We start from the raw sequence: 11,103 nt of genomic DNA on the forward strand, positions 1-11,103 counted from the left end.
TGTTCGGGTGTTCGTGGGTTTTTCTCCTTCTTTAATTTGTTCGAGGTAGTCCCGATCGATCCAGGCCCGCCACCGCCCCGCCTCCGCCCGAGGTATTTTCTAAAACTAGTCTGTCATGTTTCTATTGCAATTTAATATTGTGATTCTGCTCTTCAGTGTGTGTATACCTCAGTCTGATTGAACCAAGTGAGCTTGTTACTGCTATAAAATTTTAGAAATTCATCAAGGCAGGATGTTTAGAAGGCTTCAAGACCTACTTCATCTTCCCTTGAAGCAAATGAGTTCATCATGGATACTGCTCCATTTTTGTTGGTAAGATTTCTGTGCAAAAGACTAGCTCCATAAGCAAGAATGCTATATACTGCTTTACTACCCAAATTCGTGATCACACTAATTGGAGCCTTAACCTTACCAGATTAATTCACTGAAAATCTACCAACAGAATCTCCCAAATATGAGGGACTCCCATCCATATAATCTCTAAAAGAAATAATACCAGCGAATTAGGCCAAGCTTTATTAATCCTGGACAGCTACACATACAAATGAAGTCAGTAATGTGACACCAAATTGCCTCTACAAGTAACTGACAGACCCAACGTGTAAATAGAACCACAAATGGTAAATTTTCTTTCCTTTGAAGTTTGAACTGTAATGCTATCATGGGAAGATGAAGCCGGCATCTGCCCTGGTGTCTGGAGAAAAGGGTTCAATGTCTGGAGAACATCCCTTGAGTTAACATTTCTAAACCAAGTGAGCTTATTTCTGGTGGTAGTTTTCCTGTTAAGGATGCTTTTTCAAATCATAGAGTGGAAAAGTTTGACTTGTCTAACTTAGAATGTATTGAGAAGATCCCAGAGTGCCCTGTATTCTCCTCCTCCTCCCTCCTCTCCGGCGCCGTCCGAGCAGGCCTCAAGACTCGATCGAGCGGTATCCCTCCTGTCCGGAGACCTGCGTCGACCGACCGGCCTGAAGCAACGAGGTAATGCATTATGCTCTTGTATTGTTCTTTCTACGTGTGTTTCTGTTGGATTTAAATTTTGTTATTTGAGAAAGGATTGGACATCCATATTAGAATGGTTTTAAGCATATCTGTTCTCAGTGCAATTTGACTATACCTATCTTGCAATATATATGTTAGTTGATAATAGAATGGTTTCAAGCATATCTGTTCTCAGTGCATGTCTTGGTCCTCATAATCTCTACAGAAAAATAATAATATATGGGAAAAGGAAACATATGTTAGCTAAGTGCTTGCAGAGCTCTTTGTTGAATTTAGAGGATCTTCTTGTGCAGCTATGAAGTGACAATTTTAGTACTCTTAATGTTGTAGTTTGTACTAGATTCTGCTCCAGTGGGGTCATATATTTTTTTTTTGTTGTATTTTTTTATTCCACCTTTTGCAGTATATGTGGCAACTGGCCCTGATTTTCTTTTCCAGATAAATGTTAAAATAATTGCCCATGTTAAAATAATTCCATCATTAAGAAAATCTGCAAGGATCTGGAAGTGCTAATGCAATTCTCCACTAATTAGGAGATAGGTCATGTCTAAATCTATGGAAACATCTACAGTTAACTATACCAGGGTCTAGGGAAGGCCACAATTAACACAAAATGATGTATGCATTATACATATAAGTGATCTGTTAGAATTTAAATCCACATGGACCATATCTAGATGTCGTCTATGTGTTATAGCTATGTCCCTAGATTTTCTTATGCATGGTATGCTTTCAAGATATTGATGTCTATTGTGATAGAAGCAGCAACAGTATGTAAGAAGCTTTTGGATTCTTATGCATTTTGTTGGGACAAGTCTGAGATGTGTTCTCTCTTTATTTTCCTTTACAACTATTATTTACTATGTTATTCAGTATTTTCTGTTTTAGCCTCTTATATCTTCCTATTATCTGTCTCTCTGTCTCTGTCTCTGTCTCTCTCTCTCTCTCTTCTGTGTGTGGGTGAGGGGTTGTTCTGATCTGTTGTATAGGAGCAAGTACTTCTACCCCCATCATCTTTATCCTTGTTGAAGCTTTAATTGGCATATTCATCTAGATATTTGAATTCTGTATCAGTTTCTTCTCAACCATTGCATTATCTATGGGGTGAATATCTATCTGTCTATTGTTTGACTAACTAGGCCATTGTCATTTGGTGTCCCATTAATGAAATGTCGTTCTTCATTGTTGTCATTGGGTGACCACTTAATGGATCACTTTTAGCCCTGTGGAAAATGCATCTCCCCATCAAGTTCATCAGATCCCCTATAGAAGATGTGATTTTTGCAGTTATATTCAATGATAGGGAAAAGTTATCCGAGAGATATTGGTTGTTTTAAGGGAAATGCTTGTATTATATTTTTTAAAGATGGTTGTCTTTTTTACTTTGGGGTCAGGGGCTTGTAGACAATAACCTCGGTGGTCTAGGGGTTGAAAGTTGTCTAGGGGTGGTCTAGGAGTTAACTCCAGGTTCTTTCTTTTTGTGGCCCTGGTTTCTCAAACAAATGCTTGGAATGGTACTGTTTTGATGGTTTGTTTTGCTCAAATATAATGTATGGGTTAGAAACAGCATATGCTTACGTGCCAAATAGAAAAAATAACTTTTGTAGCACCTTTTTAAATAGTACTATCAAGTATGCTGATGTAAATGTATAGTTCAGTGATATGTAAGGTGTTGATCAAATTTAAGCCATCCGGGTGTTGATTGCTAATTCAAAATATAGAAGCTACTCGCTTGGTTATATTTCTATTATAGTTTCAATGGACCGAACAATGGTGAATTTCAGATGGGGTATTTAGAATGGTACTCTCATGACCGATGATCCACTCCTTTACTCATAATAGAAGGTTGTCAACGATTTCTGAAGCACCAGTCATGCAATTCACTGCCTGTCAGCAGGTGAAAAACATGGTTAGAGCAACCTATTATTGCAGGTCAGTGGAGTAGATTGTCGTATAGTGGCAGTGGTAATATAGCTATATTTTCTGATAATTATGATTTATAATTCATGAATACATGACACCTGCCATTAGTTTACTTCTCTTCTGAGTTCCTTTTTTTCCTTTGATATAATTTATCTAGATAATATGTTTACGACCATGAAAGCAATGGAACTTTATTTAGTATAAATTTATCATTTAACCAAATATTGATTCTTTTTTGTGCATACCAGGTAACAATATGCCCCGAGGGAGACGATTTAGAGATGTGGAGTTCCAGCATTCTCAGGTGGGATCTACTTCTGAGCAGTCCCAGCAGTCCCAGCAGCCATGTGAGCATCAGCAGCACGAGTCAGGATCTCAGCGCGAGCCTCCTGCTGATTGCCCGGAGGATGAGCTCCGGATCCAGGGTAATTCAATAAAATATTTCATATTTTATGTTCATATTTGTCTTCAACTTTTTAAGACATATTTTATTTAATTTTAATAGATGGACAAGGGACGGTGAGGACGAGACGGGGACCCACTCAAGCAAAGGATGTGTGGAAGCTTCCTCCGGGTGAGAAGATCATCATCCGATGCAACGAATTGGGGCAGCCCATCAATAGAGCTGGAAGTCTTCTATCAAGCTTTTTAGGATCGGTTGCACGCAAGGGTCAGCTGTGTCCGCTCAACTATACGAAGTGGAATGACATGCTTCCTTCGTATAAGGTTGAGCTTCTTAAACTTATAGAGGTAATGAATTGAATTTATTCTTTTTAATTCGACACCTTCTGTATGTTAATTTGTTTTGTACCATAATTTTATTTTAGAGGTTTAATATTATTATAACATTCTGTACCTTGTTGTAGGGTAAGTTTGTACTTCCTCCAGAGAGCCATGATTGGGTGCTAAAGTCCCTCAACCGCAAATGGAAAGAATATAAAGCAAAATTGAAGACGGACTTCAAGCGCGAGGGTATGACAGAGGAGGAGGTTGCTCGTGTGACTCCTCCTGATGTATACCCTCAGCAGTGGAAGGAGCTTGTTCACTACTGGTTTTCTGAAAGAGGACAGGTCATGTATATTGTTTCAATATCTTCTATTATCTTTATTACTAATATAGATTGCAAATATATACATTGAATCATATTATACTGTGTGCTTTTATTTTGGCAGACATATTCTAATATTGGTAGAGCTGCACGAGCATCTCAAGCAGTTCCTCATACTTCAGGCTCGAAGAGTTATGCGAGACGTAGAAATGAATTCGTAAGTTCTTTTGAAACTATTTGAAACTCTACTAACATATAGCACGTATCATGATATATAGTTTACCAATATACTTTTCGTATGTGTAGATAGTAGAGCATGGAAGAGAGCCTGGTGAGGTAGAGTTTTATAAGATGACCCACACTCACCGAGATGGCAGCTTTGTCCGGGATGAGTCAAGAGATATAGTTGTATGTATTCATTTTTTATTTGATCATAATTTTTTTATTAATTTTACTTCTTTTAAATTATTAATGTGACTGTTTATTTCTTTGAGAGAGATATAGGAAAGAGCTACAAATCTTATTTCAGAGCGCGTCGGGGAGTCATCATCATCCGACGCGGCCAGTCGCGTCGAGGCTCAGGTCTATGCAGAATTGATGGGCCCAGAACGTTATGGACGCGTGAGGGGTTACGGTATCGGAGTTACCCCTACTCAGCTGTCTGCAGTGAGCCGATATACCCAAGATGCCAGACAAGGTACTAGCACTGCAGAGGTTTGTAGTTTGAAGACAGAGATGGCACAGATAAAGCAGTCATATGAGACAAGGATAGAGGAGATGAGGCAGAGTCATATGACTGATATGGCGGAGTTGAAGCAGAGCCAAGAGTTGAAGATACAATCTTTGCAGGATCAGCTTGACCATATTTCATCTTTTTTGCAGAGATTTGCTCCTCCGGTACATAACTAAATATATTTGAATATTTTATATAATTATAATGTATTCTTGTATGAGCGTGCACTGCAAAAGAAAGGATATCTCCCGACGCTTTTTTTGGTCTCTCCCGACGCTTTTAAGCGTCGGCGAATTTCCAGCCCACGCATCGCAAAGCGTGGGTCAGGCGTCGGGCAGGTGGGAGTGGGTCGGGTTTAACCCGACGCGTCAAAAAAGCGTCGGCGCTCTATGCCGACGCTTTTAAGCGTCGTTCAGTTTATACAAACCCGACGCTTAAAAGCGTCAGGAAAGCCCAAAGAATGCCCAGTTTAAAGAAATCAAAAGGTTTTCACCGACGCTTTAAAGCGTCGGTAAATCCATTTTTGCCGACGCTTTTTAGCGTCGGCGTAGGCATATAGTTTACCGACGCTTTAAAGCGTCGGCGAAGGCGTGCAACCACTTTTTTTACCAACGCTTTAAAGCGTCGGAATTTCCATTTTTTAAAAAAAATAAAAATACGAAAAAATGGCACCAGCAAAATGGCACCAGCAAAAAATGGCAATTGAGAGGTACTCTCAGCATCACTGGGTTCTGAACTTGTTACAGGACAATACTTAACATCAATATTTAAGGAAGCATACAAGCATTTCTCACCCAGAACTGTTCGTGGGGAAGCAACAGCATCTACCTTTTTCCAATGACTGGGAGGAATGAACCACCCATCGTGGGGAAGCTCTGCCAATCAAGGGAATCAAAAATGCTAACGTTTGAAGTAGATTGTCATTAACAGTTATTGTTAGAGTTACAATGATTTTTTTAGGGTGTCAAAGTACAAAACAGTACTTATCAAATTTTGGATTCTTAACCTTGAGCTGTGAACATTTATTTGATCAACATTAGGTATGATAGGTTTGCTATTGTGCTGACAGAAAACGTACTGTGACAGCAAAATGTAGGGCCATCAAGTTTCCCTTCTTTTGGTGCTATGTTCTGTTATGTAGCATCAAAATGTCCAAAACCAATTGCACTCGCTTCCTTGGATAGGGAATGAAACTGCAGACTGCTTAAAAAGTGCTTCCAATTTCTGACACTCAATATATAAAATATGTAATTGACATTTCTCTGGACATTTCCATCTTCTGAGCAAATGCATTACTATCTCATAAATATATAGTCCTTTAACCATCCATGATAGCTCCAACACTCTGGCTATCTATGACTTGTTAAGACGCAAGCAAAGGCTCCAAAACAAGCCTCATAATCAGAAACTAGGAGTGCCATAAACTAGATTATCCGATGTTTAACTGCAGTAACTAGATGTCCAATTGGTGGTAAAGGCGCTCTTGTCAACAAGAATTACAACATCTCAACCTGAGAGAACAAGAGAATTGTCATGTTATTAGCATCAGTCATTCCCACAAATTTTCATCATCTTTCCAATTCATGCTTCAAGAAAATGATAAACATCACAAATCCACACTGCTAGCTTCCAAAGAATTCATCCAACCATCAAACCTACGTATTTTGTCTAAAATCAAAATCCCTGTCTACATCAAACATCATTTGGACACATTAAAATTCCTGCCTTTCTACGGTACATAGAAGCCAACTCCAAAACTAATAACTCCTTTTGTTTGACTTTCACAACCAGATTCCAATCCCAAAATTATTCAAAGTCAGATCACTATTTCCTGCATAAGACAAAGAATATTATATGTTTATTGGGGAGAAAAAGAACAGCATGAAAATCAGCTAGATATATTCCTACAAAACAATTAATTGTTGGTCCCAGGCATTTCTTACTTTCAAGATAGAAAAACACTGAGAAAATATGATTTTCCTCCTTGTAATTAAAATTAAAAGCAATAAATTGAATTTTATATAGCTTAGAGGTGGTTTATGAGAAAGTTGATAACATACCCCTCCAAATCCCGTCCGGAAAGGTCCATGAGATGCAACAATATATGGCTGGAAGTAACTGGGCACGGATGAGTTTGCATTAGGAACAAGACCGTATTGCTGAAAGTAAGCAGGTATAGATAAGGAGAAAAACAATGAGAGCCCAACTATGATATTATTTCTGGAGCTTCCTGTCTCACTGTAACGGAGGTTTGACAGGCCCAGAGCAGCAAGCATGGCCCACATAAAGCAAAGAAGAGCAGCAACCATTACATCAGGGATAGAAGCAATAAATCCTCCAACTTTACCTGTATGCATTAGAGACAATCGAGCAACGCATAAGGGCATACATAATTTGTTAAGAAGATAACATTAAAAAAGCAGGAAGAGAGACTATAATAAATTGAAAGAAATATAATACAGTAAGATCACTCCCATCTCAGTTAATTTTCATTCTTCATGAGCAATTTGGTCAGTCAACTGTTGAAAATATAAACTGAAAGATAACAGAACCACTGCTTACCAACAAATGATAACAGTATCAGAATGACGGCACCCAACTCAACTGCTCTCCGGCTACCCATTTTGGTTACAGCAATGGTGTGCACATTTTCTGTAAGTGTTGTCGACCCAACTCCTGTTCCCCAGACACCAGCTAAGACACTAGAGACACCTTCCATACCAATTCCCCTGCTGAGTACCCCAGCTGTTGGGGGTCTTGATGCCACCAATAGAGATGATGCATGGTATGAACCAACCTTGAAAAAGAAATGACATGATATTGTTAGAAAAGATGAAAGAAGTTTCTATGTTTCTCTTTTCAAAATTAACATGGTAAGTAGGAGTGGCTTTTATTATCCTAATGCATCAAAATACAACTCCAAACAGAAAAAAGTGGCAAGGCAATAGTCTAACCTCAAGACTCTGAATGGTTCTCATGAAACTCTCTGGTGTTGTATTGGCTATGCTATTATGTTATTGGTGCAAATGTTGAAAGAAAACAGATGAGTTGCTTACACAACAAAGACCCTCAAATGTTGCATTAGGCAATACAAATTAGAGTAGCCAAGAGCTCTTCTGCTTCTGGGATAGCAGCAGAGCTTGGAATCCCACTGACCCACCGAGGTGTTGCAAATAATATTTAAATTCAGATGTAGCCAAGAGCTGAAACTGGAAGGAATCAATATGTAAATGAGAACCTAGTGAGTACCTTCAGCTTACGCAGAGACCCAGAGATTTCCTCTGTCAAAAGAACCTGAAGATGATCAAAGCACATATTAGAGGTTCTAAGCAAAACAGAGGGAAGGACCACAATACATAAGAGTTCCATATGTTTGGAGAACTTAAGAAGCTTCATTACCTTAGGCATTTCAAAGCCAAGTAGCTCAATTTCCCACTGAACATAAGCTCCTCTATGTCTTCCCCATGTTTCCTAGCCCAAAATTTTCAACAAAGTTTCAGTACAGCAAAATGTTATTTGGACGCTAATTTAATATTAACCCTACAATCCATTCTCCTAATTTCAAAACCCTAGCCTTAGGTTTACCTCGTTGAACCCATGATTCAGTAGAAACATAATCGGAACACATTGCCCATCATAACCAACAAATCCAGAATACGAATCAGTACCAAAAGCATTTCCACCAAAACATGGCATGAATTCAGAAAATCAAATAACCCACAGTCCAACGGACAGAGACCAGGCTACCTGTATTCGCCGGTGCAAAACTGCCTGCCAGAAAAGAAAGATAAATCATCCATCAGTCCATGATCAAACAAGAATCTTGGCTAGGGTCTCTATCTCTTCGCTCTAAGTTCAGTTCATCAGGGTCAGGATTCCTCTTTTCTCTGAGGGAGAGAGAGGGAGAGAGAGGAAAAAGAGAGTAGGGACCGGACCTGAAGTTCTCGGCGGTCTTGGGGGCGATGTCGGCGAAGAGCTCCATCTTGATGCGGCCGGCCGGGATGGTGCCGATGGTGACGTCGAAGAAGACGATGGGGTTCTTGGGGTTGGGTGGCCGCTGGTGCCACTCCACCGCCACTAGAAGGCCTGTTCATGAAAGCGGCGGCGAGGGCGAGGAGGCAGGGGAGGGCCTCCGCGACATCGGAGGAGTTGGTGGTGGTGTTGGGGGTGAAGTCGGGGTTGGGAAGGCAGCAGGTGGCGAGGGAGGTGTTGGAGGGGGCAGCGGGGGAGGGGCAGGAGAAGGCAGGGTCGGCCAGGGAGAGGGAGGAGGGGAGGGGGGCGGCGGGGGGAGGGGAGCCGAAGAAGGTGCCGCCGATGGAGATCTGGGAGGGATCGCCGGCGACCTCGATGGGGTACTTGAGGTCGGGGTTGGGGGAGCCGGAGAAGGAGGTGGCGGAGTCGTTGGGGGTGGAGTAGGGAAAGGAGGAGCCGTCGGTGAGGATGGCCGAGGAGGCGGAGACGAGGATCTCGCGGTGGCGGAAGCCGATGAGGAGCTCCCAGGCCTTGAGGTTGGTGGTGCCGGAGTTGAGGATGGTAGCGGTGGCGTTGAAGGCCCAGGCCTGGTCGTTGGGGTCGCGGACGAAGGGCCGGAGCCGCTGCCCCCGCTGCTTCTTGAATCTGGAGGGGGTTAGGGAGGGGGGGCGATGATGATGAGAGAGAGAGAGAGAAGACGAGGAATGGACGAGGAATGGGAAGGGGGTTCCGTTTTCTCTTCGATCTCTGGAATGGGTTGAGGGTGGAGGGCGGTGGCCGGGAAAACGGAAAGAGAGAGGGCTCGTTGGGATTCAGGGTGATGGTGGGAATGTTGGCTTTTGACGACGCTTTTTAGCGTCGTCTTAGGCCCAAGACTACACCGACGCTTACTAGCGTCGTCTTTTGCCGACGCTTTTTACAAGCGTCGGCAAATTTTGACGCTATACCAAAAATTGCCGACGCTTGTGAAAAGTGTCGGCAAAAAAGCGTCGGTAAAACCGACTTTTCCTGTAGTGGTGATGACTTTCGTATTTTTAGTTTCTAAAGTATTTTTTTTCTTGTAGGTTGATGATACTTCATCTACTCGTAGAGATGATGATGCCGTCGATCCTTGATACATATCGTAGATTGTGTACTTAGGAATTTGAGATGTATATTTTTAGAATGTTTTTGAAGTACAATGTAATCAAATATTATAATATGAATGTAATCAAAGTTCTTGTTTGTGACGTGTATTTTGTTATATATGTGATTTAGTGTATTTGTTTTGTTAGAATTTAATGTGTACAGGGTATTAAAAATTACTTTTATAAATTTTTTTTTAAAAAAAAATTCATTTGCCGACGCTTTTAAGCGTCGGCAAAAGCCACCGGCACAATACCGGCAAAAAATGGCATGCCTTTAACGACGCTTTAAAGCGTCTGTGTAGTCCTACAGTGCCGATGTTGGTCCAAGTTTGCCGACGCTTAAAAGCGTCGGCTTAGTTAACGACGCTTAAAAACGTCGGCATAGGCCACCTTCGCCGACGCTTTAAAGCGTCTGTATAGTCCAACAGTGCCGAGGTTGGTCGAAGTTTGCCGACGCTTAAAAGCGTCGGCTAAGGGAAAATAGTTAACGACGCTTAAAAACGTCGGCATAGGCCACATTCGCCGACGCTTAAAAGCGTCGGCATAGACCGCCGACGCTTTCTTCACGCGTCGGCCTAAACCGGCTCCACGCCCACCTGCCCGACGTCGGAGCCACGCTTTGGGGAGCGTGGGTGAGAAACTCGCCGACGCTTAGAAGCGTCGGTATAGACGAAATATAGCGCCGGGAGATATCAATTATTTTGTACTGGAAGGGGAAGGGGCAGAACCCCACCCGTGTAGCAGCCCCCACTGGGCCCCCCTTTCCACCAGAAAATATTTGATGCGGGTCGCAAGTTTCCGCGTGCCTTCTCTAACCCATGAGAAACTCCACTGGGCTATCCACGTGTGAGTACGTTACCCCAGCGCCATCTCAGTACTGATGGAAGGAAAGCATATCTACACAGAGCCATCCAGGCATGGGGCATACGGTCCCCTAATTTAATCGACGTCTGAGCGTTTCGAACCCGAACAACTTGAATGGAGTCCAAGCCCCTTTACCACCAAGGATGGCAAACTTTGTTTTTTTTAAGGCGGCAACAAATTCAAGCGTCATGATGTGAGGATATGCATGGCTGTGGTGAAGGTGGGCAACTCGTCCATATTGGTGTTCGCCACCATCTATACACTCTTATACGCTGCAACTTCCGCATCATCGATGAAAGCGAGATCTCATTTTTAAGTATTGATCTCTTGATCAAATTTTCGAGTTCACAAAGTCAATAATGAGAGAGAGGTAGGAAGACTTTAGAGGGCTGCCCTATGGGAGCAGCGTGAAAGCTCCCAAAGTGCCCGCCAAT

At 42.0% G+C, this 11,103-nt stretch overlaps 2 protein-coding genes across 2 annotated transcripts; one reads left to right on the forward strand and one right to left on the reverse strand.

Annotated features, from left to right (window-relative positions):
* Window positions 1-781: 781 nt before the first annotated feature.
* LOC149753533 (uncharacterized) lies at window positions 782-5,934 on the forward strand. The gene is made up of 7 exons (XM_089923548.1): window positions 782-981; window positions 3,174-3,350; window positions 3,431-3,675; window positions 3,792-3,995; window positions 4,098-4,190; window positions 4,280-4,381; window positions 5,848-5,934. The coding sequence occupies exons 2-7, from the start codon at window positions 3,182-3,184 to the stop codon at window positions 5,932-5,934; spliced, it is 900 nt and encodes a 299-aa protein (XP_089779674.1). The 5' UTR covers window positions 782-981; window positions 3,174-3,181.
* Window positions 5,935-6,218: 284 nt separating this feature from the next.
* LOC120111716 (uncharacterized) lies at window positions 6,219-10,675 on the reverse strand. The gene is made up of 9 exons (XM_089923549.1): window positions 10,665-10,675; window positions 8,642-9,323; window positions 8,454-8,477; window positions 8,106-8,177; window positions 7,956-8,000; window positions 7,269-7,503; window positions 6,914-7,053; window positions 6,767-6,824; window positions 6,219-6,537 (listed from the first exon to the last, which is right to left on the reverse strand). The coding sequence occupies exons 1-9, from the start codon at window positions 10,673-10,675 to the stop codon at window positions 6,488-6,490; spliced, it is 1,317 nt and encodes a 438-aa protein (XP_089779675.1). The 3' UTR covers window positions 6,219-6,487.
* Between the last annotated feature and the right edge of the window lie 428 nt (window positions 10,676-11,103).

Source organism: Phoenix dactylifera, chromosome 5 (genome assembly GCF_051530095.1).
Source record: "Phoenix dactylifera cultivar Ajwa chromosome 5, Ajwa_hap1_PhDact_Kaust_v1.1, whole genome shotgun sequence".
NCBI lineage: Eukaryota > Viridiplantae > Streptophyta > Magnoliopsida > Arecales > Arecaceae > Phoenix > Phoenix dactylifera.

Excerpts from the sequence above, each read along its gene's own strand:
- LOC149753533 (XM_089923548.1), top strand. The coding sequence starts at position 3,182 with ATGCCCCGAGGGAGACGATTTAGAGATGTGGAGTTCCAGCATTCTCAG. Across the intron at positions 3,996-4,097 it reads GGTTTTCTGAAAGAGGACAG|ACATATTCTAATATTGGTAG; the intron begins GTCATGTATATT and ends TTATTTTGGCAG. Across the intron at positions 4,382-5,847 it reads ATGAGTCAAGAGATATAGTT|CATCAAAATGTCCAAAACCA; the intron begins GTATGTATTCAT and ends TCTGTTATGTAG.
- LOC120111716 (XM_089923549.1), bottom strand. Across the intron at positions 8,478-8,641 it reads AAGACCGCCGAGAACTTCAG|GCAGTTTTGCACCGGCGAAT; the intron begins GTCCGGTCCCTA and ends CTTTTCTGGCAG. Across the intron at positions 8,001-8,105 it reads TTGGCTTTGAAATGCCTAAG|GTTCTTTTGACAGAGGAAAT; the intron begins GTAATGAAGCTT and ends GATCATCTTCAG.